At 36.4% G+C, this 25,547-nt stretch overlaps 1 protein-coding gene across 24 annotated transcripts in view; it reads left to right on the forward strand.

The window, feature by feature from the left end:
• Positions 1–25,547, forward strand: part of BCAS3 (BCAS3 microtubule associated cell migration factor) — a 632,290-nt gene that overhangs the window by 76,683 nt on the left and 530,060 nt on the right. For all 24 annotated transcript variants that reach the window (XR_012130638.1, XR_012130636.1, XR_012130640.1 and 21 more), the window contains exon 7: positions 25,410–25,482. Coding sequence is in view for 18 of the 24 variants with exons in the window: in XM_073235300.1 (XP_073091401.1) it covers positions 25,410–25,482 (73 nt within the window). In the remaining 6 variants the exon portion in view is untranslated. The remainder of the gene's footprint in view (positions 1–25,409; positions 25,483–25,547) is intronic.

The raw sequence follows: 25,547 nt of genomic DNA on the forward strand, positions 1-25,547 counted from the left end.
TTTGTGCTCATCAGTGCCTTAGGTGGAGAGGCGAAAGATGCAAGCAAGAGAAACTGAATGTGCAGTTTTACTCAGAAAGGAGAATCAGAAATGAGAATTAGAAGTTTAGAGTGAAGAAATAAGAAAGAAGAATATTTCTCGCTGTATGTGTTTTGCCTTGAGAGATATTTTTACATCATGGTGTACTCAACTCATTAATGGTTTAAATTTTACATTATTAAGTTAATCCTGCATTTTTAAGGTAATGCAAATATATATATGCATGTCACACATAAATAACTACATATATAGAGCTAACATCTGCTCTTGGTATTTTATTTATTTATTTATTTATTAAAAATTTTTTTTTTCATTTTTTATTTTTATTTTTTTGGTATCATTAATCTACAATTACATGAGGAACATTATGTTTACTAGACTCACCCCATCATCAAATCCCCCCCACAAACCCCATTACAGTCACTGTCCATCAGCGTAGTAAGATGCTGTAGAATCATTACTTTCTTCTCTGTGTTGCACAGCCCTCCCTGTGCCCCCCCTATTATACATGCTAATCATAATGCCCCCTTTCCTTTTTCCCCCCCTTATCCCTCCCTTCCACCCATCCTCCCCAGTCCCTTTCCCTTTGGTAACTGTTAATCCGTTCTTGGGTACTGTGATTCTGCTGCCGTTTTGTTCCTTCAGTTTTTTCTTTGTTCTTATACTCCACATATGAGTGAAATCATCTGGTACTTGTCTTTCCCCGCCTGGATTATTTCACTGAGCATAATACCCTCCAGCTCCATCCATGTTGTTGCAAATGATAGGATTTGCTTTCTTCTTATGGCTGAATAATATTCCATTGTGTATATGTACCACATCTTCTTTATCCATTCATCTACCGGTGGATACTTCGGTTGCTTCCATTTCTTGGCTATTGTAAATAGTGCTGCAATAAACATGGGGGTGCATATGTCTTTTTCAAACTGAGCTGCTGCATTCTTAGGGTAAATTCCTAGAAGTAGAATTCCTGGGTCAAATGGTATTTCTATTTTGAGTTTTTTGAGAAACCTCCGTACTGCTTTCCACAATGGTTGAACTAATTTACATTCCCACCAGCAGTATATGAGGGTTCCCCTTTTTCCACAACCTCGCCAACATTTGTTGTTGTTTGTCTTTTGGATGGTGGCAGTCCTTACTGGTGTGAGGTGATATCTCATTGTGATTTTAATTTGCATTTCTCTGATGACTAGCGTTGTGGAGCATCTTTTCATGTGCGTGTTGGCCATCTGAATTTCTTCTTTGGAGAACTGTCCAGCTCCGCCCATTTTTTAATTGGATTATTTGCTTTTTGTTTGTTGAGGTGCGTGAGCTCTTTATATATTTTGGATGTCAACCCCTTATTGGATCTGTCATTTATGAATATATTCTCCCATACTGTAGGGTACCTTTTTGTTCTATTGATGGTGCTCTTGGTATTTTTAGTCAAATTATTGAAAGGGCCACTGTAATATGATCTCAAGTTAATCATCTAACCTGCATACTAAAGTTTTATAGTTTTTCAAATGTAAATAATATCCTTCTTTAACCCATATCACAGAGCTATCATGAGGAAAAATGATGTAAAGTATAACTTTTTTTTTTGAATTATCACCAATAAATTGGCTAAAATGGGCAGGTGTCAAGAGGGAGGCCCATGAACTCATTCTGCCACTGGCATGAGGGGAGAAATGGCTCCAGAATTCTTGGTGTCTCCCTCATCATCATCTCTCTGTCCCCTTTTCACAACATACTCAGTGTTGCCATCATTGTTTTGAAATCATGGGGACTAAGCTCCTACGTCCTTTATCCTTGTTTACCTCCATAATGACACCTTTTGACTGGGCCCTCTGGAAGTCACTGTCACCTGCAAAATCCCCTCTATCCTCATTCTCTTTTGGAGTGTTCTTTTCCGTTTTTCTTGTTGCAGTCTTCTTTAGTTGTTACCTTTCAGGACTTGAAGATTAGATTTTTACCTCATAGTTTTTCTGTAGTGCCACTCCTTTCACAATTCCTAATTGTGTTGATGCTGAAAATCTCCCAGGTGCTTATTTGAAATCCCTATATCCTCTTTGGTGATATGTCTATTTCTGTCTTTTACCAGTTACTGTTGAATTTAGAGAACTCTTTACATATTCTGGATTCAAGTCCTTGGTTAGATATATGACTGGTAAGTTTTTTTTCTGTCTGTAGTTTATCTTTGCATCATCTCAATTTAAATGAAGTCCAATTACTTATTTTCAAATGAGAAGATTATTTCTTCAGGGATATTTTGCCACAAAGTAGTAGGGATCCATCTACGCACTATTGACTTTCATGCTCAGTTTTGGTTTTCATTTCTCAGATACTGTTAGGCTTGTGGAAATTGGTCCTTACTCAGCAAGGACTTTGTGTTATTCAGCAAGATTTATTCCTCTGCAGCCTGTAAATCTTTAAAGGAACTGGAAAAACCCCCAAAGTTTGCTAGTTGATACAGTTGATCCTTTGGTAACATAAGAGGCTTTACATGTCTTCATGAGGATATAATTACCTATCATGTAAAAAGACCAACCATCACATTTGACTCGGAAGTAGCACTATTTGACTAGAATTGAGTGGTTTATGCGTGTGAGCTGGGTGTGTGGTGTAAATAGCATGTGGCTGTGGGCAGATAAACTATGGGCTATGTACATGTTAATCCATTTATTGTGAAATTTCCTGTGTCCAAAGTTTTTTTCTAAGCAGATACTGAATAAACATCTAAGTACAATTTTTTGCAATTTTTTTTGTTTAATATAATAGTAGAGTTTTTGATTTGTCTTCATGCTGTCTTAAGTCTATTCTGTGACTTACTGAGTTTTTCTGAGTCATGAAGGATGGTGTGATTCTGCTGAGAAAGTATTTTGGTGGCTATTTAATATACAGGCTCTGACCTGGTAATTGGAGCATGGTATTTTTGTAGTATTTTTGGAAAAATATCCATATATTGAAAAAATTTGACATTTGTTATTTTAGCATTTTAGGTAGCTTCTCATATACTGAGATTTATTGGTGCTGAAAATAGGCCCTTAGATATTTGTTGATTAAAATTCTTGATAATTTATTTAGAAAACAGTTCCTCCTAAGCTCTATGGCCTAGAACTTCCTATTATAAGTTATAGCCAACCAGAGCATCAAAGAATTATCTGACTGTGATGGGTGTGTATTAGCAGCATTGTTGCTTCTAATTTCCAGGTTGAAAGGTCTTTTGTATCTTCCTTGGAGTTGTGCCTAATGTATGATTGCATTTTTTTGAGATATTCTTCTAAGCTAATCATAGGATATCTGCAGATACTTTGTTAGATATACATGGAAATAGTTTAAATGCTGGCTGCTTAAGAAAATATTACTACTTAAAAAAATTTCAAGCCCTTTTTCTCAATTTTCCTTCTCCTTATTTTTCTTCTTTAATTTAGTCTATTTTACACTTATTTGGATCACATTTTATTTTATCATCTCTGTCTTATTCCCACATTTCTTTTCTCTTAGTCTTTCTTCCACCCCCCTTATCCCTCCTTTCCCACCTATCTTCCCCAGTCCCTTTCCGAAACTTTGGTAACTGTTAGTCCATTCTTGGGTTCTGTGAGTCTGCTGCTGTTTTGTTCCTTCAGTTTTTTCTTTGTTCTTATACTCCACAGATGAGTGAAATCATTTGGTACTTGTCTTTCTCCACTTGGCTTATTTCACTGAGCATAATACCCTCTAGCTCCATCCATGTTGTTGCAAATGGTAGGATTTGTTTTCTTCCTATGGGTGAATAATATTCCATTGTGTATATGTACCACATCTTCTTTATCCATTTATCTACTGATGGACACTTAGGTTGCTTCCATTTCTTGGCTATTGTAAATAGTGCTGTGATAAACATAGGGGTGCATCTGTCTTTTTCAAACTGGGCTGCTGTATTCTTAGGGTAAATTCCTAGAAGTGGAATTCCTGGGTCAAATGGTATTTCTGTTTTGAGCTTTTTGAGGAACCTCCATACTGCTTTCCACAATGGTTGAACTGATTTACATTCCCACCAGCAGTGTAGGAGGGTTCCCCTTACTCCACAGCCTCGCCAACATTTGTTGTTGTCACTGCATTTATTTTTTAATCCTCGGGACCATCCTATGTGAGGTATTGATACTTATTCCCTCTTTACAGATGTGAGAATTAAAGTGTTATAGAACTAAATACATTAGCCTTTATCAATAATTTTGTTTGTTTTTCAGCAGAGAAGTTGATGTTAATTTTCTGACAGTAGCTTTCTCCAGTGAGGAAGTATAGCTGAGGAAATAATTCTGGGCTGTCTTTCTGGTTCACATGTGGCATTATAGAGCTGTAACAACTTGAATAATTTATTTGACCTGAATGTCAGTTTACTCCTCTGTCAGATGGATGGTTTATACTGTGTACTTGTTAAGGTCTGATGACTCTAATCTGTAAAAGAGCACAAGGTGCTTGATCATCAAAGTGGAATAATATGTGATGCTACTAAATATTAAAGGATGCTTCACATACTGAACATTTTAACTTTCAGAGAAAGGTAATAAAGCTACAGTCATGAAAAATGTTGTCTTTCATATTTTAACTTTTTGAAGTCACTAGAGGCTAAAATTTATATGTGTATTTCGGATATTTGAGGCAAATGGCAAAGATATCTGTGGTGATCATATTTAGGGAAATACGGTGATCATATTCAGGTAAAATAGTTCAAGGCAATAGATCTCTGTTGTGGTTGGTTGATGTAGTCTGAACCTTGTGTATCTACTCTCCTATTTCACAAATGTCATTCTCCATTTCATCTCTGTCTTCTCTGGTTTAAAAATTCTTAAAAAATGTTTTTCTCTGTTTAGGTAAGAAATGATTATCCAGTTCATAATGGAGTCTATTTGTAGCACAAAATAGAAGCATTTTTAAGAAAATGGAACTTTTTAGTGGTAAAAAAAATCCCAACAAAATTTAGATTATGCCAAATAAAATTTGTTGACTATAAATTGACAATAAGACCATACTTTCTAGATAAATTTAGATCTGCAAAATAGGACTAAAACTTGAAGCTCACAAGTTGAGAAAATCTATAAGAAAAACTGGACATGGACAGACTGATTGAATTAAATCTTTTCTAAAAGAAAATTATTTTGGTAAAATAAAAATAGAATGGAAGACTTAGAAGTGGTTTAACTGATAAAATGAATTAAATTATTCAACAGAATCTTCCTGTGAAAGACTTTCTCAGTTACAATTCATTAGTATTAGTGTACTTTTGTATAAAAACCTTGAATTTTCAGGACACCGTACTCAACATCAAAATTGAGGGGTTGGAATATTTCATTATCAGATGGAGTTTTATTTGCCTCTAAGTATGCTTTGGATCCTTACAGAAGTGTTTTTTATTTGATGTCTTGAAATCTTTAAGGCTGATTTATGAGCTTAAACTCTTTGGCTTAAGTGAATTTAGAGTGATAAGTATGGTGGGGGATATTGTTTAACATATTCTGACATGGAAACTGTCTTGATATTTGTTGAGGGGTAGAGGAGATATGATTTGGTGGGCAAGCCCATTTTCATTACTTTAATTGTGCGATTTATTAGGATTTTAAGCTTTTTATAAATGTTTTAGTGTTATAGGACAGAATTAAAAGGATTTAAAATAAAAGGAGTTTAACAAAAGGACTTTACAACAGAATTGCAGTAGTTTTTATATTTGATGGATTTTGCTAGCCGCTTTTCATTTCAATCATCATGCCACATTCTGTTAAATGCTGTAGAACAGGTGTGTGTAACGTCATTCACTCTATTGTACATTCAAATAAACACAGTTTTATGTAAAAAGTTAATCCTCTACAATTTGGAGGATTACATTATGGGAGGGTGATGACTCCATTAGGCATCATGGAGAGTACATGCTCCTATTTATTATACTGCTTGAAAAATCAGGTTAATAGCTACAGTGTTCATGAGACTGTTGAATTTTTATACTAACACTTTAAGAAGTGTATTTATTCAAAGCATCCACAATGAAATTATTTAAAGTAGAGTTAAGGTTTTGTTAAATAGTTTCCAACTCTGAAGTTAGATTTTTTTTTTAACTAAAGAACATGCCTCAAATAAGTTTGGAGATTTTGTTATTATTTGTTTGCTTATTGTAAACTCTGGTCTTTCTTCCTTGCACGGTTTTACTAGTAGTTTTATCGGGGATAATGCTGTTCTCAAGTTACAGCTTTATTTTGTAGTTTAAAATTTTTGCTTGGTTACCTTCTCTGAATATGCATGAGAATATAAATCTAGTAAGTGTCAGGTAGCTGACCTTCTGTAGAGCAAAGTCAGTAATACTGATGTAACTCATCAGGTCAGCTGAAACCAGGGAAGTTCTTCAATTCAGGTTCTATAAACTCGAAACATCAAACCATTCTTGCTAGTATTACTTACATTTTGAAGACATGATGTTTCATTCATCAAAATATCAAATTGGTTATGTGTAATAGAGGTACAAACCTTAAAGACCTTGTAGACAACAGGAAGCAGAAGTAAGGTATTTTTAAAAGTGATGGTGAAATACGTAGGAGTGAAGAATTGGACTTGCATAGATGAAGTTTGGTTATAATTAATTTGGAACATAAATATCATGCACTGTGGACCAGTTAATTTTTAACTTGTTCTTAGTTCAAGTCATATTGTTAATTGTGAAATCTGATTTATTTGTTTAGCAGGAGTAATAGCATACAATCCAAGGAATAAATTAATGATTTGTAAAGACTTAAACACTGGTTGTTGTAAGTTTCTAAAATTTTTAAGTAATTATAAAGAACTTTATTCATAAACGTTAATTGTGTTTTTAGTTTTGATCTTTATCGTATTCTGATGTTGATAATATAGCCTGTCAAGGAATGATAGAACTTGTCTTAGCTTATTTTATGTAATTATTATGTTCACAACTTAAAAGTATTATGTCACAGTCTAAACATGTAACCATTATTAGCATTTCTTCTCTGTATTCAACCTCATTGTTTTTGGAGGGATCTGTTAATACGGATTATTAATGTTATAGTTGCTTTTTACAATCCAGTGAAGAAATGAAATATTGTTAAAAGTGCCCAAATCCCTTGGCCACCTCTTTCAAATACTATCTCCATCCTAAACCCCTAAGAGGTAGATCATTATTTTATGTATTCAGTACTTAGTACTATGTTTATGTATTTAGTACTTAGTAACTAAATATATATGTATGTATCTATTATCTAATTATACACACTCATGCATACATACCCACACATACACACATGTACTGTTCCTGCCTTTTTCAATTTTAATTGTTATAAAAATCTCATTAATTTATGTTTAAATCTTTACAGATTTTTAAGTGTATAGGTCAATAGTGTTAAGTACATTCACAGATCTCTTGAACTTTTTTAACTTGCAAAACTGAAGCTCTGTACTCATTTAAACAGCTCTCCATTTCTCCCTCCATCCCCAGCCCCTGTTAACCACAATTTACTTTCTGTTCCTATGAGTTTGGCTACTTTAGATGCCTCATGTAAGTGGAATAATGGAGTACTTGTCTGCCTGTGTCTGACTTATTGCATACATGATGTCCTTGAGGTTCACCCATGTTCTGCATGTGACAGGAGTTCCTTCTTTATAAAGGCTGAATAACATTCCATCATGTTTATTTACCACATTATCATTATTTATTCATCCATCAAGGGACTTTAGGGTTGCTTCTACCTTTTGGCTATTGTGAATAACGCTACAGTGAACATGGATGTTCAAGTGCTTGGTATATCTTTTTAAAATTATTATTTTAGGAGCAGTTTTTTATAGAGCAAAATTGAGTGGTAAGCACAGAGAGTTCCCATCCACCTCCTATTCCCACACATGTACAGCCTCTCCCACTCTCCTCAACCGTCTGCAGTGGTGTGTACACTGACACATTGTCAACGAAGGTCCATAGTTTACATTACAGTTCCCTACTGGTGGTGTGCAGTCTTTGGCTTTTGAAAAATGAATAATGCCGTGTACCTACCGTCATATCATACAGAATAGTTTTTTTTCCCCAAATAATCAGAGGTGCTTCTAATTCTCATTACTTAACTTGATTCAGCAAAAGACTTAAAATTTTTTTTTTAATTTTGTTATCATTAATATACAATTACATGAGCAACATTATGGATACAAGACTCCCCCCATTATCAAGTTCCCATCACTTACCCCATTACAGTCACTGTCCATCAGCATAGTAAGATACTATAGAATCACTACTTGTTTTCTCTGTGTTATATTGCCTTCCCTGTGCCCCCCTCTACATTATGTGCGCTAATCGTAATGTCCCTTTTCCTCCTTTATCCCTCCCTTCCCACCCATCCTCCCAGTCCCTTTACCTTTGGTAACTGTTAGTCCATTCTTGGGTTCTGTGAGTCTGCAGCTGTTTTGTTCCTTTAGGTTTTGCTTTGTTCTTATAATCCAGAGATGAGTGAAATCATTTGATACTTGTCTTTCTCCGCCTGGCTTATTTCACTGAGTAGAATACCCTCTAGCTCCATTCATGTTGTTGCAAATGGTAGGATTTGTTTTCTTCTTATGGCTGAATAATATTACATTGTGTATATGTACCACATCTTCTTTATCCATTTATCTACTGATGAACCCTTGGGTTGCTTCCATTTCTTGGCTATTGTAAATAGTGCTGCAATAAACATAGGGGTGCATATGTCTTTTTCAAACTGGGCTCCTGCAGTCTTAAGGTAAATTCCTGGGAGTGGAATTCCTGGGTCAAATGGTATTTCTGTTTCGAGTTTTTTGAGGAACCTCCGTACTGCTTTCCACAATGGTTGAACTAATTTACATTCCCACCAGCAGTGTAGGAGGGTTCCCCTTTCTCCACATCCTCGCCAACATTTGTTGTTTGTCTTTTGGATGGTGGCCGTCTTTACTGGTGTGAGGTGATATCTCATTGTGGTTTTAATTTGCATTTCTCTACTGACTAGCTATGTGGAGCATCTTTTCATGTGCGTGTTGGCCATCTGAATTTCTTCTTTGGAGAAGTGTCTGTTCAGATCCTCTGCCCATTTTTTAATTGGATTATTTGCTTTTTGTTTGCTGAGGTGTGTGAGCTCTATATGTATTTTGGATGTCAACCCTTTATTGGATATGTCATTTATGAATATATTCTCCTATACTGTAGGATGTCCTTTTGTTCTATTGATGGTGTCTTTTGCTGTACAGAAGCTTTTCAGTTTGACATAGTCCCACTTGTTAATTTTTGCTTTTGTTTCCCATTCTTGGGGAGATATGTTCATGAAGAAGTTGCTCATGTTTATATCCAAGAGATTTTTACCTATGTTTTTTCCTAAGAGTTTTATGGTTTCATGACTAACATTCAGGTCTTGGATCCATTTCAAATTTACTTTTGTGTATGGGGTTAGACAGTGATCCAGTTTCATTCTCTTACATGTAGCTGTCCAGTTTTGCCAGCACCAACTGTTGAAGAGACTGTCATTTCTGCATTGTATGTCCAAGGCTCCTTTATCATATATCAATTAACCATATATGTTTGGGTTAATGTCTGGAGTCTTTATTCTGTTCCACTGGTCTGTGGCTCTGTTCTTGTGCCAGTACCAAACTGTCTTGATTACTGTGGTTTTGTAGTAGAGCTTGAAGTTGGGGAGCGAGATTCCCCCCACTTTATTCTTCCTTCTCAGGATTGCGTTAGCTATTCGTAGTCTTTGGTTTTTCCATATGAAATTTTAAACTATTTGTTCCAGTTCATTGAAGAATGCTGTTGGTAATTTGATAGGGATTGCATCAAATCTGTATATTGCTTTGGGCAGGATGGCCATTTTGACGATAATAATTCTTCCTAGCCAGGAGCATGGGATGAGTTTCCATTTGTTAGTGTCCTCTTTAATTTCTCTTGAGTGTCTTGTAGTTTTCAGGGTATAGGTCTCTCATTTCCTTGATTAGGTTTATTCCTAGATATTTTAATCTTTTTGAATCAATTGTGAATGGAATTATTTTCCTGATTTCTCTTTCTGTTAGTTCATTGTTTGTGTATAGGAAAGCCACAGATTTCTGTCTATTAATTTTGTATCCTGCAACTCAGCTGAATTCAGATATTAGTTGTAGTAGTTTTGGAGTGAGGTCTTGAGGGTTTTTTATGTACAATATCATGTCATCTGCAAAGAGTGACAATTTGACTTCTTTTTTACTAATCTGGATGCCTTGTGTTTCTTTGTTTGGTCTGATTGCCAAGGCTAGGACCTTCAGTACTATGTTGAATAACTGGGGAGAGTGGGTATCCCTGTCTTGTTCCTGATCTTATCTGAAAAGCTTTCAGCTGCTCACTCTTAGGTATGATGTTGGCTGTGGGTTTGTCATATATGGCCTTTATTATGTTGAGTTACTTGCCCTCTATACCCATTTTTTTGAGAGTTTTTATCATGAATGGATGTTGAATTTTGTCAAATGCTTTTTCAGCATCTATGGAGATGATCATGTGGTTTTTGTCCTTTTTGTTGATGTGGTGGATGACGTTGATGGATTTTTGAATGTTGTACCATTCTTCCATCCCTGAGATGAATCCCACTTGATCATGGTGTATGATCCTCTTTATGTATTTTTGAATTTGGCTTGTTAATATTTTGTAGAGTATTTTTGCATCTATGTTCATCTGGGATATTGGTCTGTAATTTTCTTTTTTTTTGTTGTCTTTGCCTGGTTTTTGTGTTAGAGTGATACTGGCTTCACGGAATGAGTTTGGAAGTATTCCCTCCTCTTCTATTTTTTTTTGAACACTTTAAGAAGAATGGGTATTATGTCTTCTTTAAGTGTCTGTTAAAATTCAGTGGTGAATCCATCTGGCCCAGGAGTTTTGTTCTTGGGTAGTTTTTTGATTACCGATTCAATTTTGTTGCTTGTAATTGGTCTGTTCAGATTTTCTGTTTCTTCCTTGGTCAGTCAAGGAAGATTGTATTTTTCTAGAAAGTTGTCCATTTCTTATAGGTTTTCCAGCTTGTTAGAATATAGATTTTCATAGTATTCTCTAATAATTCTTTGTATGTCTTTGGGGTCTGCTGTGATTTTTCCTTTCTCATTTCTTATTCTGTTTATGTGTGTAGATTCTCTTTTTCTCTTAATAAGTCTGTCTAGAGGCTTATCTATTTTGTTTATTTTCTCAAAGAACCAGCTCTTGGTATCATTGATTTTTCTATTGTTTTATTCTTCTCAATTTTATTTATTTCTTCTCTGTTCTTTGTTATGTCCCTCCTTCTCCTGACTTTGGGCCTCATTTTTCTTCTTTCTCCAGTCTCAGTAATTGTGACTTTAGACTATTCATTTGGGATTGTTCCTCCTTCTTTAAATTGGCCTTGATTGCTATATACTTTTCTCTTAAATTTGCCTTTGCTGCATCCCACAGATGTTTGAGCTTTGTGCTGTTGTCATTTGTCTCCATATATTGCTTGATCTCTGTTTTAATTTTGTCATTGATCCATGGATTATTAAGGAGTATTGTATTAAGCTTCCATGTGTTTGTGCGGTTTTTCATTTTCTTTGTGTAATTTATTTCTAGTTTCATACCTTTGTGATCTGAGAAGCTGGTTGGTACAATTTCAATCTTTTTGAATTTACTGAGGCTCTTTTTGTGCCCTAGTTTATGATCTGTTTTTGAAAATGTTCCATGTGCACTTGAGAAGAATGTGTATCCTGTTGCTTTTTGGATGGAGTGTTCTGTAAATGTCCTTTAGGTCCATTTATTCTAGTATGTTGTTCAGGTCATCTGTCTCCTTACTCATTTTCCGTCTGATTGATCCATCCTTTGGAGTGAGTGGTGTTTTGAAGTCTCCTAAAATGAATGTATTGCATTCTGTTTCCCCCTTTAATTCTGTTATTATTTGTTTCATATATGTAGGTGATCCTGTGTTGGGTGCCTAAATATTTGTAGTACTTATATCCTCTTGTTGGGCTGACCTCTTTATCATTATGTCATGTCTCTTGTTACTATCTTTGTTTTGAAGTCTATTTTGTCTCATAGAAGTACGGCAACTCCTGCTTTTTTCTCCCTATTGGTTGTATGAAATATCTTTTTCCATCCCTTTACTTTCAGTCTGTGTATGTCTTTGGGTTTGAAGTGAGTGTCTTGTAGGCATCATATAGATGGGTCTTGTTTCTTAATCCATTCAGTGACTCTATGTCTTTTGATTGGTGCATTCAGACTGCTTGCATTTTGAGTGATTATCAATAGGTATGTACTTATTGCCATTGCAGGCTTTAGATTTGTGGTTACCAAAGGTTCAAGGGTAATTCCATTACTATCTAACAGTCTAATTTAACTCACTTAACATGCTATTACAAACACAACCTAAAGTTCTGTTTTTTTTTTTCCTCCTCTACTCTTTATATGTTAGGTGTTGTATTCTGCAGTCTTTGTCTATCCATTGATTGATTTTGGGGTAGTTAACTTGGTTTTGTATCTGCTTAGTATTTAATTGTCCTACTTTGCTGTGGTTTTATTTTTCCTGGTGACAGCTATTTAGCTTTAGGAATACTTCCATCTATAGCAGTCCCTCCAAAATGCACTGTAAAGGTGGTTTGTGGGAGGTAAATTCTCTCAGTTTTTGCTTCTCTGAAAAATTTTAATCCCTCCTTCAAATTTAAATGATAACCTTTCTGGATAGAGCATTCTTGGTTCAAGGCACTTCTGTTTCATTGTATGAAATATATCATGCCACTCCCTTCTGGCCTGTAAGGTTTCTGTTGAGAAATCCGATGATAGCCTGATGGGTTTTCCTTTGTGTGTAATCTTTTTTCTCTCTCTAGGTTCTTTTAAAAGTCTTTCCTTACCTTTATCTTTACCATTTTAATTATTATATGTCTTGGTGTTGTTTTCCTTGGGTCCCTTGTTTTGGGAGATCTGTGTACCTCCATGGCCTGAGAGACCATCTCCTTTGCCAGATTGGAGAAGTTTTCAGGAATTACCTCCTTAATGACACTTCCTGTTCCTTCTTCTCTCTCTTATTCTTCTGGTACCCCTATAATGAGAATATTGTTCCATTTGGACTGGTCACAGTTTTCACAATATTCTTTCATTCCTAGACATCCTTTTTTCTCTCTTTGCTTCAGCTTCTTTGTATTGCTCTTCTCTAATTTCTATTCCATTTACCGTCTCCTCTACTACATCTAATCTGCTTTTATTGATTGATTGATTGATTTAGTTGTATGTATTTATTTTTATTCAAGTAACATTGATATACAATCTTATGATGGTTTCACATGCACAACACAGTGGTTCAGCATTAATCCCATATTATCAAGTCTTCACCCACTCCGTTGCGGTCACTCTCTACCAACATAGCAAGAGTCATTAATTGTATTCTCCATGCTGTACTACCATCCCTGTGACCTACTTATATTGTGATTGTGAATTATTGTGCCCCCTAATCCCCTTCTCCCTCCCCACCCACTCTCCTCAGTCCCTCTCCTTTGGTAACCACTAGTCCCTTCTCAGTATCTATGAGTCTACTGCTGTTTTGTTCCTCCTGTTTTGCTTTGTTTTTATGCTCCACAAATAAGTGAAATCATTTGGTATTTACCTATCTCTGGCTTCTTTCTTTTGTTAAAAAAATTTTTTATTAAGGTATTATTGAAATACATTCTTATGAAGGTTTCACATGAAAAAACAATGTGCTCACTACATTTACCCATATTATCAGGTCCCCACCCATACCCCAACGCAGGCACTGTCCATCAGTGCAGCAAGTTGCCAGAGATCCACTATGTCCCGTCTCTGTACTACTGTTTTCCCCGTGATCCCCCACACCATGTGAACTCAACATAATACCCCTCAATCCACTTCTCCCTCACACCCCACCCACCCTTCCAAACCCCTCCCCTTTTGTAACCACTAGTTCCTTCTTTGAGTCTCTGAGTCTACTGCTATTTTGTTCCTTCAGTTTTGCTTCCTTGTTCTACTCCACAAATGAGGGAAATCATTTGGCACTTGTCTTTCTCTGCCTGGCTTATTTCACTGAGCATAATATCCTACAGCTCTATCCATATTGTTCCAAATGGTAGGATTTGTTTCTTATGGCTGATTAATATTCCATTGTGTATATGTACCACCTTTTCTTTATGCATTAATCTACTGATGGACACTTAGGTTGCTTCCATATCTTGGCTATTGTAGAAAGTGGTACAATAAACGAAGGGGTGCATATGTCTTTTTGAATCTGAGAAGTTGTATTCTTTGGGTAAATTCCAAGGAGTGGGATTCCCAGGTCAAATGGTATTTCTGTTTTTACTTTTTTGAGAAACATCCGTACTGCTTTCCACAATCGTTGAACTAGCTTACATTGCCCCAGCAGTGTAGGAGGGTTCCCCTTTCTCTGCATCCTCAGCAGCATTTGTTGTTCTTAGACTTTTCAATGCTGGACATCCTTACTGGTGTGAGGTGATATCTCATTGTGGTTTCAATTTGCATCTCCCTGATGATTAGTGATGTGGAGCATCTTTTCATGTGTCTGTTGGCCATCTGAATTTCTTCTTTGGAGAACTGTCTCTTCATATCCTCTGCTCGTTTTTTAATCGGGTTATTTGCTTTTTGGGTGTTGAGGCATGTAAGTTCTTTATATACTTTGGAATGTTAACCCCTTGTTGGGTATGTCATTTACAAATATATTCTCCCATACTGTAGGATGCCTTTTTGTTCTGTTGATGATGTCCTTTGCCGTACAAAAGCTCTTTAGTTTGATGTAGCCCCATGAGTTCATTTTTGCTTTTGTTTCCCTTGCTTGAGGAGTTGGGTTCAGGAAGAATTTGCTCGTGCTTATATTCAGGAGATGTTTGCCTGTGTTGTCTTCTTAGAGTTTTGGTTTCATGACTTACATTCAAGTCTTTGATCCATTTTAAGTTTACTTTTGTATATGGGGTTAAACAATAATCCAGTTTCATTCTCTTGCATGTAGCTGTCCAGTTTTGCCAACACCAGCTGTTGAAGAGGCTGTCATTTCTCCATTGTATGTCCATGGCTCCTTTATCATATATTAATTGACCATATGTGGTTGGGTTTATATCAGTGCTCTCTTGTCTGTTCCACTGGTCTGTGTGTCTGTTCTTATGCCAGTACCAAATTGTCTTGATTACTGTGACTTTGTAGTAGAGCTTGAAGTTCGGGAGCATAATCTCCCCAGCTTTATTCTTCCTTCTCAGACTTGCTTTGGCTATTCGAGGTCTTTTCTGTTTCCCAAAGAATTTTAGAACTATTTTCTCTAGTTTGTTGAAGAATGCTGTTGGTATTTAATAGGAATTGCATTGAATCTGTAGATTGCTTTTGGGAGGATGGCCATTTTGATGATATTAATTCTTCCTACCCATGAGCATGGGATGTGTTTCCATTTATTGGTATCTTCTTTAATTTCTCTCATGGATGTCTTGTAGTTTTCAGGGTATAGGTCTTTCACTTCCTTGGTTAGGTTTATTCCTAGGTATTTTATTCTTTTTGATGCAATTGTGAATGTAATTGTTTTCCTGATTTCTCTCTCTGCTAGTTCATTGTTAGTGTATAAGCATGCCACAGATTTCTGTGCATTAATTTTGTATCCTGCCATTTTGCTGAATTCAGATGTTAGTTCTGGTAGTTTTAGAGTGGATTCTTTAGGGTTTTTTTATGTACAATATCATGTCATCTGCAAACAGGGACAGTTATCTTCTTCCTTGCCTATCTGGATGCCTTTTATTTCTTTGTGTTGTCTGAATGCTGTGACTAGGACCTCCAGTACTCTGTTGAACAGAAGTTCAGAAAGTGGGCATCCTTGTCTTGTTCCCAATCTTAAAAAAGAAGCTTTCAGCTTTTTGCTGTAAAGTATAATGTTGAACGTGGGTTTGTCATATATAGCCTTTATTTTATTGAGGTACTTCCCTCTATACCCATTTTGTTGAGAGTTTTTATCATGAATGCAGGTTGAATTTTGTCAAATGCTTTTTCAGCATCTATGGACATGGTCATGTGGTTTTTGTCCTTCTTTTTGTTGATGTGGTGGATGATGCTGATGGATTTATGAATGTTGTACTGTTCTTGCATCCCTGGAATAAATCTTACTTGATCATGGTGTACTATCCTCTTGATGTATTTTTGAATTCAGTTTGCTAATATTTTGTTGAGTATTTTTGCATCTATGTTCATCAGGGATATTGGTCTGTAATTTTCTTTTTTTGTGGTGTCTTTGCCTGGTTTTGGTATTAGAATGATGCTGGCCTTATAGAATGAGTTTGGAAGTATTCTGTTGTTTTCTACTTTTTGGAAAACTTTAAGGAAGATGGGTATTAGGTCATCACTAAATGTTTGATAATATTAAGCGGTGAAGCCATCTCATCCAGGAGTTTTGTTCTTAGGTATGTTTTTGATTACCAGTTCAATTTTTTTGCTAGTCATTGGTTTGTTCAGATTTTCTGTTTTTTCCTTTTTCAGCCTTGGAAGGTTGTATTTTTCTAGAAAGTTGTCCATTTCTTCTAGGTTATCCAGTTTGTTAGCATATAATTTTTCATAGTGTTCTCTAGTAATTCTTTGTATTTCTGTGTTGTCCATAATGATTTTTCCTTTCTCATTTCTGATTATGTTTATGTGTGTAGACTCTTTTTTTTTCTTGATAAGTCTTGCTAGGGGTTTATCTATTTTGTTTATTTTCTCAGAGAACCAGCTCTTGCTTTCATTGACTCTTTCTATTGTTTTATTCTTCTCGATTTTATTTGTTTCTGCTCTAATGTTTATTATGTCCCTCCTTCTACTGACTTTGGGCCTCATTTGTTCTTCTTTTTCTAGTTTTATTAGTTGTGAGGTTTGACTGTTTGTATGGGATTGTTCTTCTTTCCTGAGATAGGCCTGTATTGCAATATACTTCCCTCTTAGCATGGCCTTGGCTGCATCCCACAAATTTTGTGGTGTTGAATTATTCTTGTCATTTGTCTCCATATATTGCTTGATCTCTGTTTTTGTTTGGTCATTGATCCATCAATTATTTAGGGGCATGTTATGATGCCTCCATGTGTTTGTGGGATTTTTCATTTTCTTTATGTAATTTATTTCTAGTTTCATACCTTTGTGGTCTGAGAAACTGGTTGGTACAATTTCATCTTTTTGAATTTACTGAGGCTCTTTTTGTGACCTGGTAGATGTTCTGTTCTTGAAAATGTTCCATGTGCTCTTGAGAAGAATGTGTATTCTGCTGCTTTTGGGTGTAGAGTTCTGTAGATGTCCATCTGTTCTAATCTGTTGTTTAGTGCCTCTGTGTCCTTACTTATTTTCTGTCTGGTTGGTCTGTCCTTCAGAGTGAGTGGAGTGTTGAAGTCTGTTAGAATGAATGCATTTCATTGTATTTCCCATTTCAGTTCAGTTATTATTTGTTTCATCTATGTAGGTGATCCTGTGTTGGGAGCAGAGATATTTATAATGGTTATATCTTCTTGTTGGATTGACCCCTTTATCATTATGTAATGTCCTTCTTTGTCTCTTATGACTTTCTTTGTTTTGAGGTCTATTTTGTCTGATACAACTACTGTAACGCCTGCTTTTTTCTCTCTATTAGTTGCATAAAATATATTTTTCCATCCCTTCACTTTTAGTCTATGTATGTCTTTGGATTTAAGGTGAGTCTCTTGTAGGTAGCATAAATATGGGTCTTGCTTTTTTTATCCATTCAGTCACTCTATGTCTTTTGATTGGTACATTCAGTCCATTTACATTTAGGGTGATTATCAATAGGTATGTACTTATTAACATTGCAGGCTTTAGATTCATGGTTACCAAAGGTTCACGGTTAACTTCCTTACTGTCTAAGTGTCTAACTTAAGTCACTTAATATGCTATTACAAACACAATCTAAGGGTTGTTTTCTTTTTCTCCTTTTTCTTTCTCGTCCATTCTTTATATATTAGGTATCATATCATACTGTGTACTCTTTGTTTATCCCTTGATTGACTTTCAGGATAGTTAATTTAATTTTGTATTTGCTTAGTAATTAGCTGTTCTACTTTCTTTACTGTGGTTTATCACCTCTGGTGACAGGTATTACACCTTAGGAACACTTCTATGTATTGCAGTCCCTCCAAAATGGACTGCAGAGATGGTTTGTGGAGGGTAAATTCTCTCAGCTTTTGCTTATCTGGAAATTGTTTAATCCCTCCTTCAAATTTAAATGATAATCTTGCTGGATAAAGTAATCTTGTTTCGAGTTCCTTCTGCTTCATTGCATTAAATATATCATGCCACTCCCATCTAGCCTGTAGGGTTTCTGGTGAGAAGTCTGATGTTAGCCTGATGGGCTTTCCTTTGTATGTGATCTTATTTCTCTCTCTGGCTGCTTTTAGTAGTCTGTCCTTATCCTTGGTCTTTGCCATTTTAATTACTATGTGTCTGGGTGTTGTCTTCCTTGGGTTCCTTGTGTTGGGAGATCTGTGGATCTCCATGAGAGACTATCTCCTTCCCCAGATTGGGGACGTTTTCAGAAATTACTTCCTCAAAGACCCTTTGTATCCATTTTTCTCTCTCTTCTTCTTCTCATACCCCTATAATGTGAATATTGTTCCATTTGGATTGGTCACACAGTTCTCTCAATATTCTTTCATTCTTAGAGATCCTTTTTTCTCTCTGTGCCTCAGCTTCTTTGTATTCCTCTTCTCTAGTTTCTATTTCATTTATCATCTCCTTCACTGATCTAATCTTCTTTTAATACCCTCCATTGTCCTCTTCAATGATGGAATCTCTGACCGGAATTAATTCCTGAGTTCTTGAATATCCTTCCATACCTCCATTATCATGTTAATGATTTTTATTTTGAACTCCCTTTCAGGAAGATCCATGTGGTCCATGTCATCTTTCTCAGGAATCATATTAATTTTACTCTGAACCAGGTTCCTTTGGCATCTCATAGTTGTATATGGTGCTCTTTTGTGTCCAGAAGCTCTACTGTGTGGAGCTGCTCAGCTCCTGAAGCAGTGTCGGGGGTCTCAGGGCAGTGGTATTGGTGTCGGGGGGGAGGAAAGATCTGTTTCCTGCTTCCCGGTAGCTCTGCCTGAACCAGTGGGCCGAGCACACAGGTATAAGCCTCTATGCTTTGCGTTTGTAGTTGCTGTAGACAGATCTTCCCTCTGGCAGTCTAATGCCAGGGTAAGGCTTGCCAGTTTGAGAGCCAGGTGGGGCTGGCCGGGAGAAAGGCATAGTAGGCTGCCTATCATGGAAGGAGTCCTTGGAGCTGTGTAGCAAGCCAAGGAGGTGGAGTGCCTGAAAATCGTGAAAGCTCCCAACCTGCTGGGCAGAGTGCAGCTGGACGATTTTGTCTACCCATCCTTTATCCTGATAAGTAACCTCTGTGCAATCCTTGCCCCTTTAGCAGCCCTCTTCCAATGGTTTCCTTGTTAGGAAGTCTGTCAGATTTCCCACCTTTCTTTTCTCCCAGAGCAGCCAGATATGGATCCCTGCTTTCCACAAGCATCTGGAACCTCAGTCTCTCTAGGAATTCTGCCTTTCTTAGCTTTCCAATCCCCTAATCATGAGAGTATCATGAAAACATCATGAAATGTAGGTTTGTGCTCCCAGAGCAAATCTCCAGAGTTAGGTATTCAGCAGTCCCATGCCTCCACTCCCTCCCCGCTCTGTTTCTCTTCCTCCTGCCAGTGAACTGGGGTAGGGGAAGGGCCTGGGTCCTGCTGGGTCACAGCTTTGGTATGTTACCATGTGCTGTGAGGTCTGCTCTTTTCTCTAGGTGTACGCAGTCTGGCGCAGTCATCTTTCCTGTTTCTCTTTCAGGATTAGTTGTATTAATTATATTTTCATATTATATGCAGTTTTAGGAGGAAGCTGCTGTCTGACCTCTCACACCACCACCTTTAATCTCCTCCTTGCTTATTTCTCTAATCTGCTTTTAAATCCCTCCGTTGTATGTTGCATTTCAGATATGGAATTTCTTAATGATTGAATCTCCCTCCAAATTCGTTCCTGAGTTATTGAATAATTTTCTGTACCTACATGAGCACATTTATGATTTTTATTTTGAACTCTGTTTCAGGAAGATTGGTGAGTTCAGTTTCATTTGGCCTTTTTTCTGGGGTTTGTGAGATTTTGGTCTGAACCAGTTTTCTTTGATGTTTTGTATTTCTATGTAGCACTCTCTAGTACCCAGAAGCTCTAGTCTCTGGAGCTGCTCAGTCCCTGGAGTGATGTTGGATGTTGCAGGGGAGCCATCCTGGTGCCTGTGGTGGGGGAAGAGCTGTTTCCTGCTTTCCAGATGCAGTGCCTGTCTCCAGTTTCAGAGTCAGTGGGTCCAGCACACAGGTGTAAGCCTCTGTGCTTTGTGTATGTAGCTGTCATAGGCAGGGCCTCTCTCTGGCTGGCCTGATGCCAGTGCAATGACTACCGGTTTGCAAGCCGGTGTCAGCAGGCCAGGAGGAAGGCATAGCAGACTATCTATCACAGTGGGTGACCTTGGAACTGAGTAGCCAGCAAGGAGGATGGAGCGCCTGAACTGAAAATTCCCAATCTGCTGGGCAGAGTGTGCCGAAACAACCTATCCCTTTTCCTGCTTAGCAAGCTCTGTGCAAACCCTACCCCTTCAGCAGCCGTCTCACTGCTAGCAAGTCCCAGAGTGGCTGGATGTGGATCCCCGTTCTCCATAAATAGCTGGAATCTCAGTCTTTCAAGTATTCCGCCTGTCTCAGCTTTCCAACCCCACTAATCTCTAGATCACCATGCAATGTAGATTTGTGCTCCAAAGTAGATTTCCAGGGCTGGGTGTTCAGTAGTCCTAGGCTTCCACCTCCTTCCTGCTCTGTTTCTCTTCCTCTCTGGTGAGCTGAGGTGGGGGAAGGGCTTGGGTCCTACTGGTTCAAGGCTTTGGTACGTTACCCTGTTTTGTGAGGTCTGCTCTGTTGTCCAGGTGTATGCAGTCTGGTGCAGCCTTCTTTCCTGTTGCTCTTTTAGGATTAGTTGTATTAACTATGTTTTCCTAGTATATGTGGTTTTGGGAAGAGTTCTCTGTCTCACCTCTCATGCTACCATCTTGAATGTATCCATAGGAACATATTTTTAATTGAGTATAGTTGACATAATATTAGTTTCTGGTATACCAAATAGTGATTCAACATTTATATACGATTATGAAATGTTCACCACACTATGTGTAGTTGCCAACTGTTACCATACAGAGTTATTACCAATTATTGACTGTGTTCCCTGTGCTTCACTTTTCATCCCTGTGAGTTACTTACTTTATAATTGGAAGTTTGTACCTCTTGATCCCCTCCTCCTGTTTAGGCTTTGCTTCTGACACATCATCTCTGGCACTCACCCATTTTTTGTCTGTATTTATGAGACCCTTTCTGCATTTTTTCATTTGTTTTATTTTGTTTTGTTTTTTAGATTCCACATATAAGTGGAATCATAAGATATTTGTTTTTCTCTGACTTATTTCACTCAGCATAATATCCATCCATGGTTGCAAATGGCAAGATTTCATTCTTTTTTCATGGTCAAATAATACTCCATTTTATATATGTACTATATCATCTTTATCCATTCATCTGTTGATGGATATCGATTGCTTCTGTATCTTGGATATTGTAAATAGTGCTGTATATATAAGGTTGCTTATATCTTTTTGAATTACTGTATTTTTTTTTCCTTTGGTGAAATACCCAGAAGGGTTGTCTGCAGATATTTTTAAGTGACAAACTAAAAAACTGATTTAAAGGTCGGTGTGTTTGTCAACTTCATTTTGGTGCTTTGGTTGTGTTGTTTGTGGGAGCCTTCTAATTGACAGTGTCTTTTAGTCTTTCTTCATGGAATGACTTGTTAAATTCTCCAGAAAAATCTCACAGGCTCCTAACTTTAATCTCCGGTGAACTTTAATCTCAGGTGAACTTTAATCAGGTGTCAAGTAATTTCAATCTTAAGTTTGGTTTCTCCCTACCACTATTTGAACTTTTCCTTTGGGTTGCTAAGTTAGTCATCACTCATCTATTTACCAAATTTGTTGGTGTTACTATATGTATTTATTTAACCCTATTTGTTTTAATGTGCTTTCTCTTGTATTTTCAAAGAAGGTAAAATGAAAAGCATGTCTTCAGTCTACCAGCTTATTTCAGAAGTTGTAACAACCACTTACTTGTTTCTTCTGGCCTTTGCTGCCTATTTAAAAACAAACCAAATTTTGGGGGGAATTAATATATTCACATGGTTTGAAAACTGAAAAGTATAAAAAATATACCCAGTGAAAACTTTCCTCCCATTTTTGTTCCCTACCTTCTTCTTTTTCTGTTCTCCTTCTGATGGGTAACTGTTAATTAATATTTATTATATATCTTTGCAGAGTTTGTGTGTATGTGTGTATGTTTATATATGTATATATATGTACACACACATAGTATATATATGCAAATGAGTCTTCTTATTGCACAAAAGATGGGATATCATCCTGTATCTTTCTGTTCTTGTATTGCTTTTTTCATTTTATATGTTGGATCTTATTTATATGTTGTCTTCATTCTTTTACAGCTATAGGAAATACTCCATTAAATACTGGAATTTTATTAGTCATTTGCTATTACAAAACAATGCAATAGTGAACAATAGTGCACACAAGTTAATTTCTTCATAACTGAGTGTACGCATAGGATGAAATCTTAGCAGTGATATTTCTCTATCAAGGAGTATTATAATTTTGATTGATACAGATAATTTCACAAAATTTTGGATTTTTTGAGAAACTCTTAGGTAGAGCCCAATGTATGTCAATATAGCTAAAATTTCTAATAATTCACTATTGAGTTTCTAGTGTTTTAGGATTTTTCATTTACGTATATTGAGAATGGCTTATAAGTTTTTCTGTCCTGACTACCTTTATTTAGTTTTGACATCAAGATTATACTAGTCTTAGGTAATTAGTTCGTGGAATTATGGGTGGTTTTGTGATCTCATGGAGAATGTGTATAAGAGTGAGGTTGGGAAGAAATCAAGCAAAACAGGGAGACAAATAAAAACAAAGACAGACAGTTCAAAATATGTGGGACACTGCAAAAGAGATTCTGAGAGGGAAGTACAGAGCACTACAGGCTTACTTCAAGAAAGAAGAACAATCCCAAGTAGTATAAACTTACAATTAAAGAAACTAGAAAAAGAAGAAAAAATGAAACCCAAATTTAGTAGAAGGAGAGCCATTATAAAGATTAGAGGAGAAATAGGTAAAATAGGGAAGAATAAAAGAATAGAAAAAAATTAAAACAAGAGCTCTTTCCTTGAGAAAATAAACAAAGTAGACAAACCCCTAGTCAGATTTACAAAGGAAAAATGAGAGGACACCAATAAATAAAATCAGAAACTAAAAAAGGAATAGTTACAGCTGACACCACAGAAATACAAATAATTATTAGAAAATTCTATGAAAAATAACATGTCAATAAATTGGACAATCTAGAAGAAATGGACAAAGTCCTAGAAAAGTACAACCTTCCAAGACTGACCCAGAAAGAAGCAGAAAATGTGAACCGATCATTTGCCAGTAACAAAATTGAATTGGTACTCAAAAGATGCCTAACAAACAATAGTCTAAGACTAGATGGCTTCACAGATGAATTCTACCAAACATTTAAAGAAGAGCTAATACCCATCCTTTTTAATGTATTCCAGAAAATAGAAGAGGAGGGTATATTTACCAACTCATTCTGTGAGGCCACCATTACTCTAATACCAAAACCAAAGAAAGATACTACCAAAAAAGTAAATTTTAGACCAATATCCCTGATGAACATGGATGCAAAAATCCTCAACAAAGTGTTGGCAGACTGAGTTTAAAGATACATCAAAAGGATTATCCATCATGAGCAAGGGGGATTTATCCCAGTGATGCAAGGATTGTACAATGTTTTTAAATCAGTTAACATCATACACCACATTAACAAAAAAAAGGTAAAAATTACATGAGCATCTCAATAGATGCAGAAAAATCATTTGACAGGATTCAACATCCATTATTGATAAAAGCTCTGAACAAAATGGGTATGGGGGTATATACCTCACATAATAAAGGCCCTATATGACAAACCTACAGATAACATCATAGTAAATATTGAAAAGCTGAAAGCTTTTCCTCTAAGATCAGGAACAAGACAAGGATGCCCACTCTCCCTCCCCATTTCTATTTAACATAGTCCTGGAGGTCCTTGCCATGGCATCAAACAAATTCAAGGGATAAAAGGCATCCAGATTGGTAAGGAAGAAATTAAAATGTCACTATTTGCAGATGACATGATATATATATATATATATAAAACCCTAAAGACTCCACTGAAAAACTATTCCTGATTTGAAAGATATATTTACCCCTATGTGTATTGCCGCATTATCTACAATAGCCAAGATATTTAGCCAAGCTACGGAAGCAACTAAAGTGTCCATCAGTAGAGGAATAAAGAAGTGGTACATACACACAATGGATTATTCAGCTACAAAAAAGAGAAAAATCCTGCCATTTGCAACAACATGGATGGACCTGGAGGATATTATACTCAGTGAAATTAGCCAGGCAGAGAAAAACAAATACCATATGATTTCACTTGTTGTGGAATCGAAAAACAAAATAAAACAAAATGAACAAAATAGCAGTAGACTCAGACACTGAGAAGTGACTAGTGGTTGTCGTTGCAGAGCAGTTGGAGTGGGTGGTTGGTGATAAAGGGGCATAACAGTTGTCAATCATAATGTAATCTGGTCACAGGAATGTTAGCACAGCATGGAGAATATAGCCAATAATTCTGTAACATCTTCCTGTGCTGACAGATAGTAACTGCAGTGGTTGGAGTGAGGATTTAATAATTTAGGTAACTGTTGAATCATTGTGGTGTATACTGGAAACCAATATAGGATTGTATATCAACTCTACTTCATTAAAAAAAAGAGGTGGCAGGGAGAAATAGTTCCTGGTTACTGGCAGAAATATGGCTGGAGGGAGACATAATATAATATAAAAGGACTTCTCAACACCAGAAAAGAATTTTAGCTTTTCCGTCCAGATGGGTAGTCCTCTTGGTGGGCTGATTTTGTGAGTCAATCAGGCACAAAGTATGTGTAGAGATTACAAAGAAAATAAATACATTTGTGGGTCTCCCCCCACAAAAAAGATTGGATTCAGTGCCAATTAAAAAAGAAAAGATTTTGAATGGTGGTTTACTTTTAAAAATAGTTGTAGGTTTATTTATAACTTTCCTATTTTTTAAGAGTATAAATTATGTTAATTTATAATGAATGTTTGCTATCTCTTCAGGTATAAAATTTGAGAATGTGAAAATAATGGGAAATATATAAAATACTTCTCAAAATTTTGTTTCACACTTAATTTTTTGTTCCACATCAGGTGCTCAAAAGTGTGACAACTTTGCTGAAAAAAGGCCCCTCCTTGGTGTTTGTAAGAGCACTGGATCTTCTGGGTAAGGAAATATAAAAAATTTTGAACCACTGTTAATTAAAACTTTATATTGTTATTCCAGAGGGG

The sequence above is a fragment of the Manis javanica genome, chromosome 4, assembly GCF_040802235.1.
Source record: "Manis javanica isolate MJ-LG chromosome 4, MJ_LKY, whole genome shotgun sequence".
Lineage (NCBI taxonomy): Eukaryota > Metazoa > Chordata > Mammalia > Pholidota > Manidae > Manis > Manis javanica.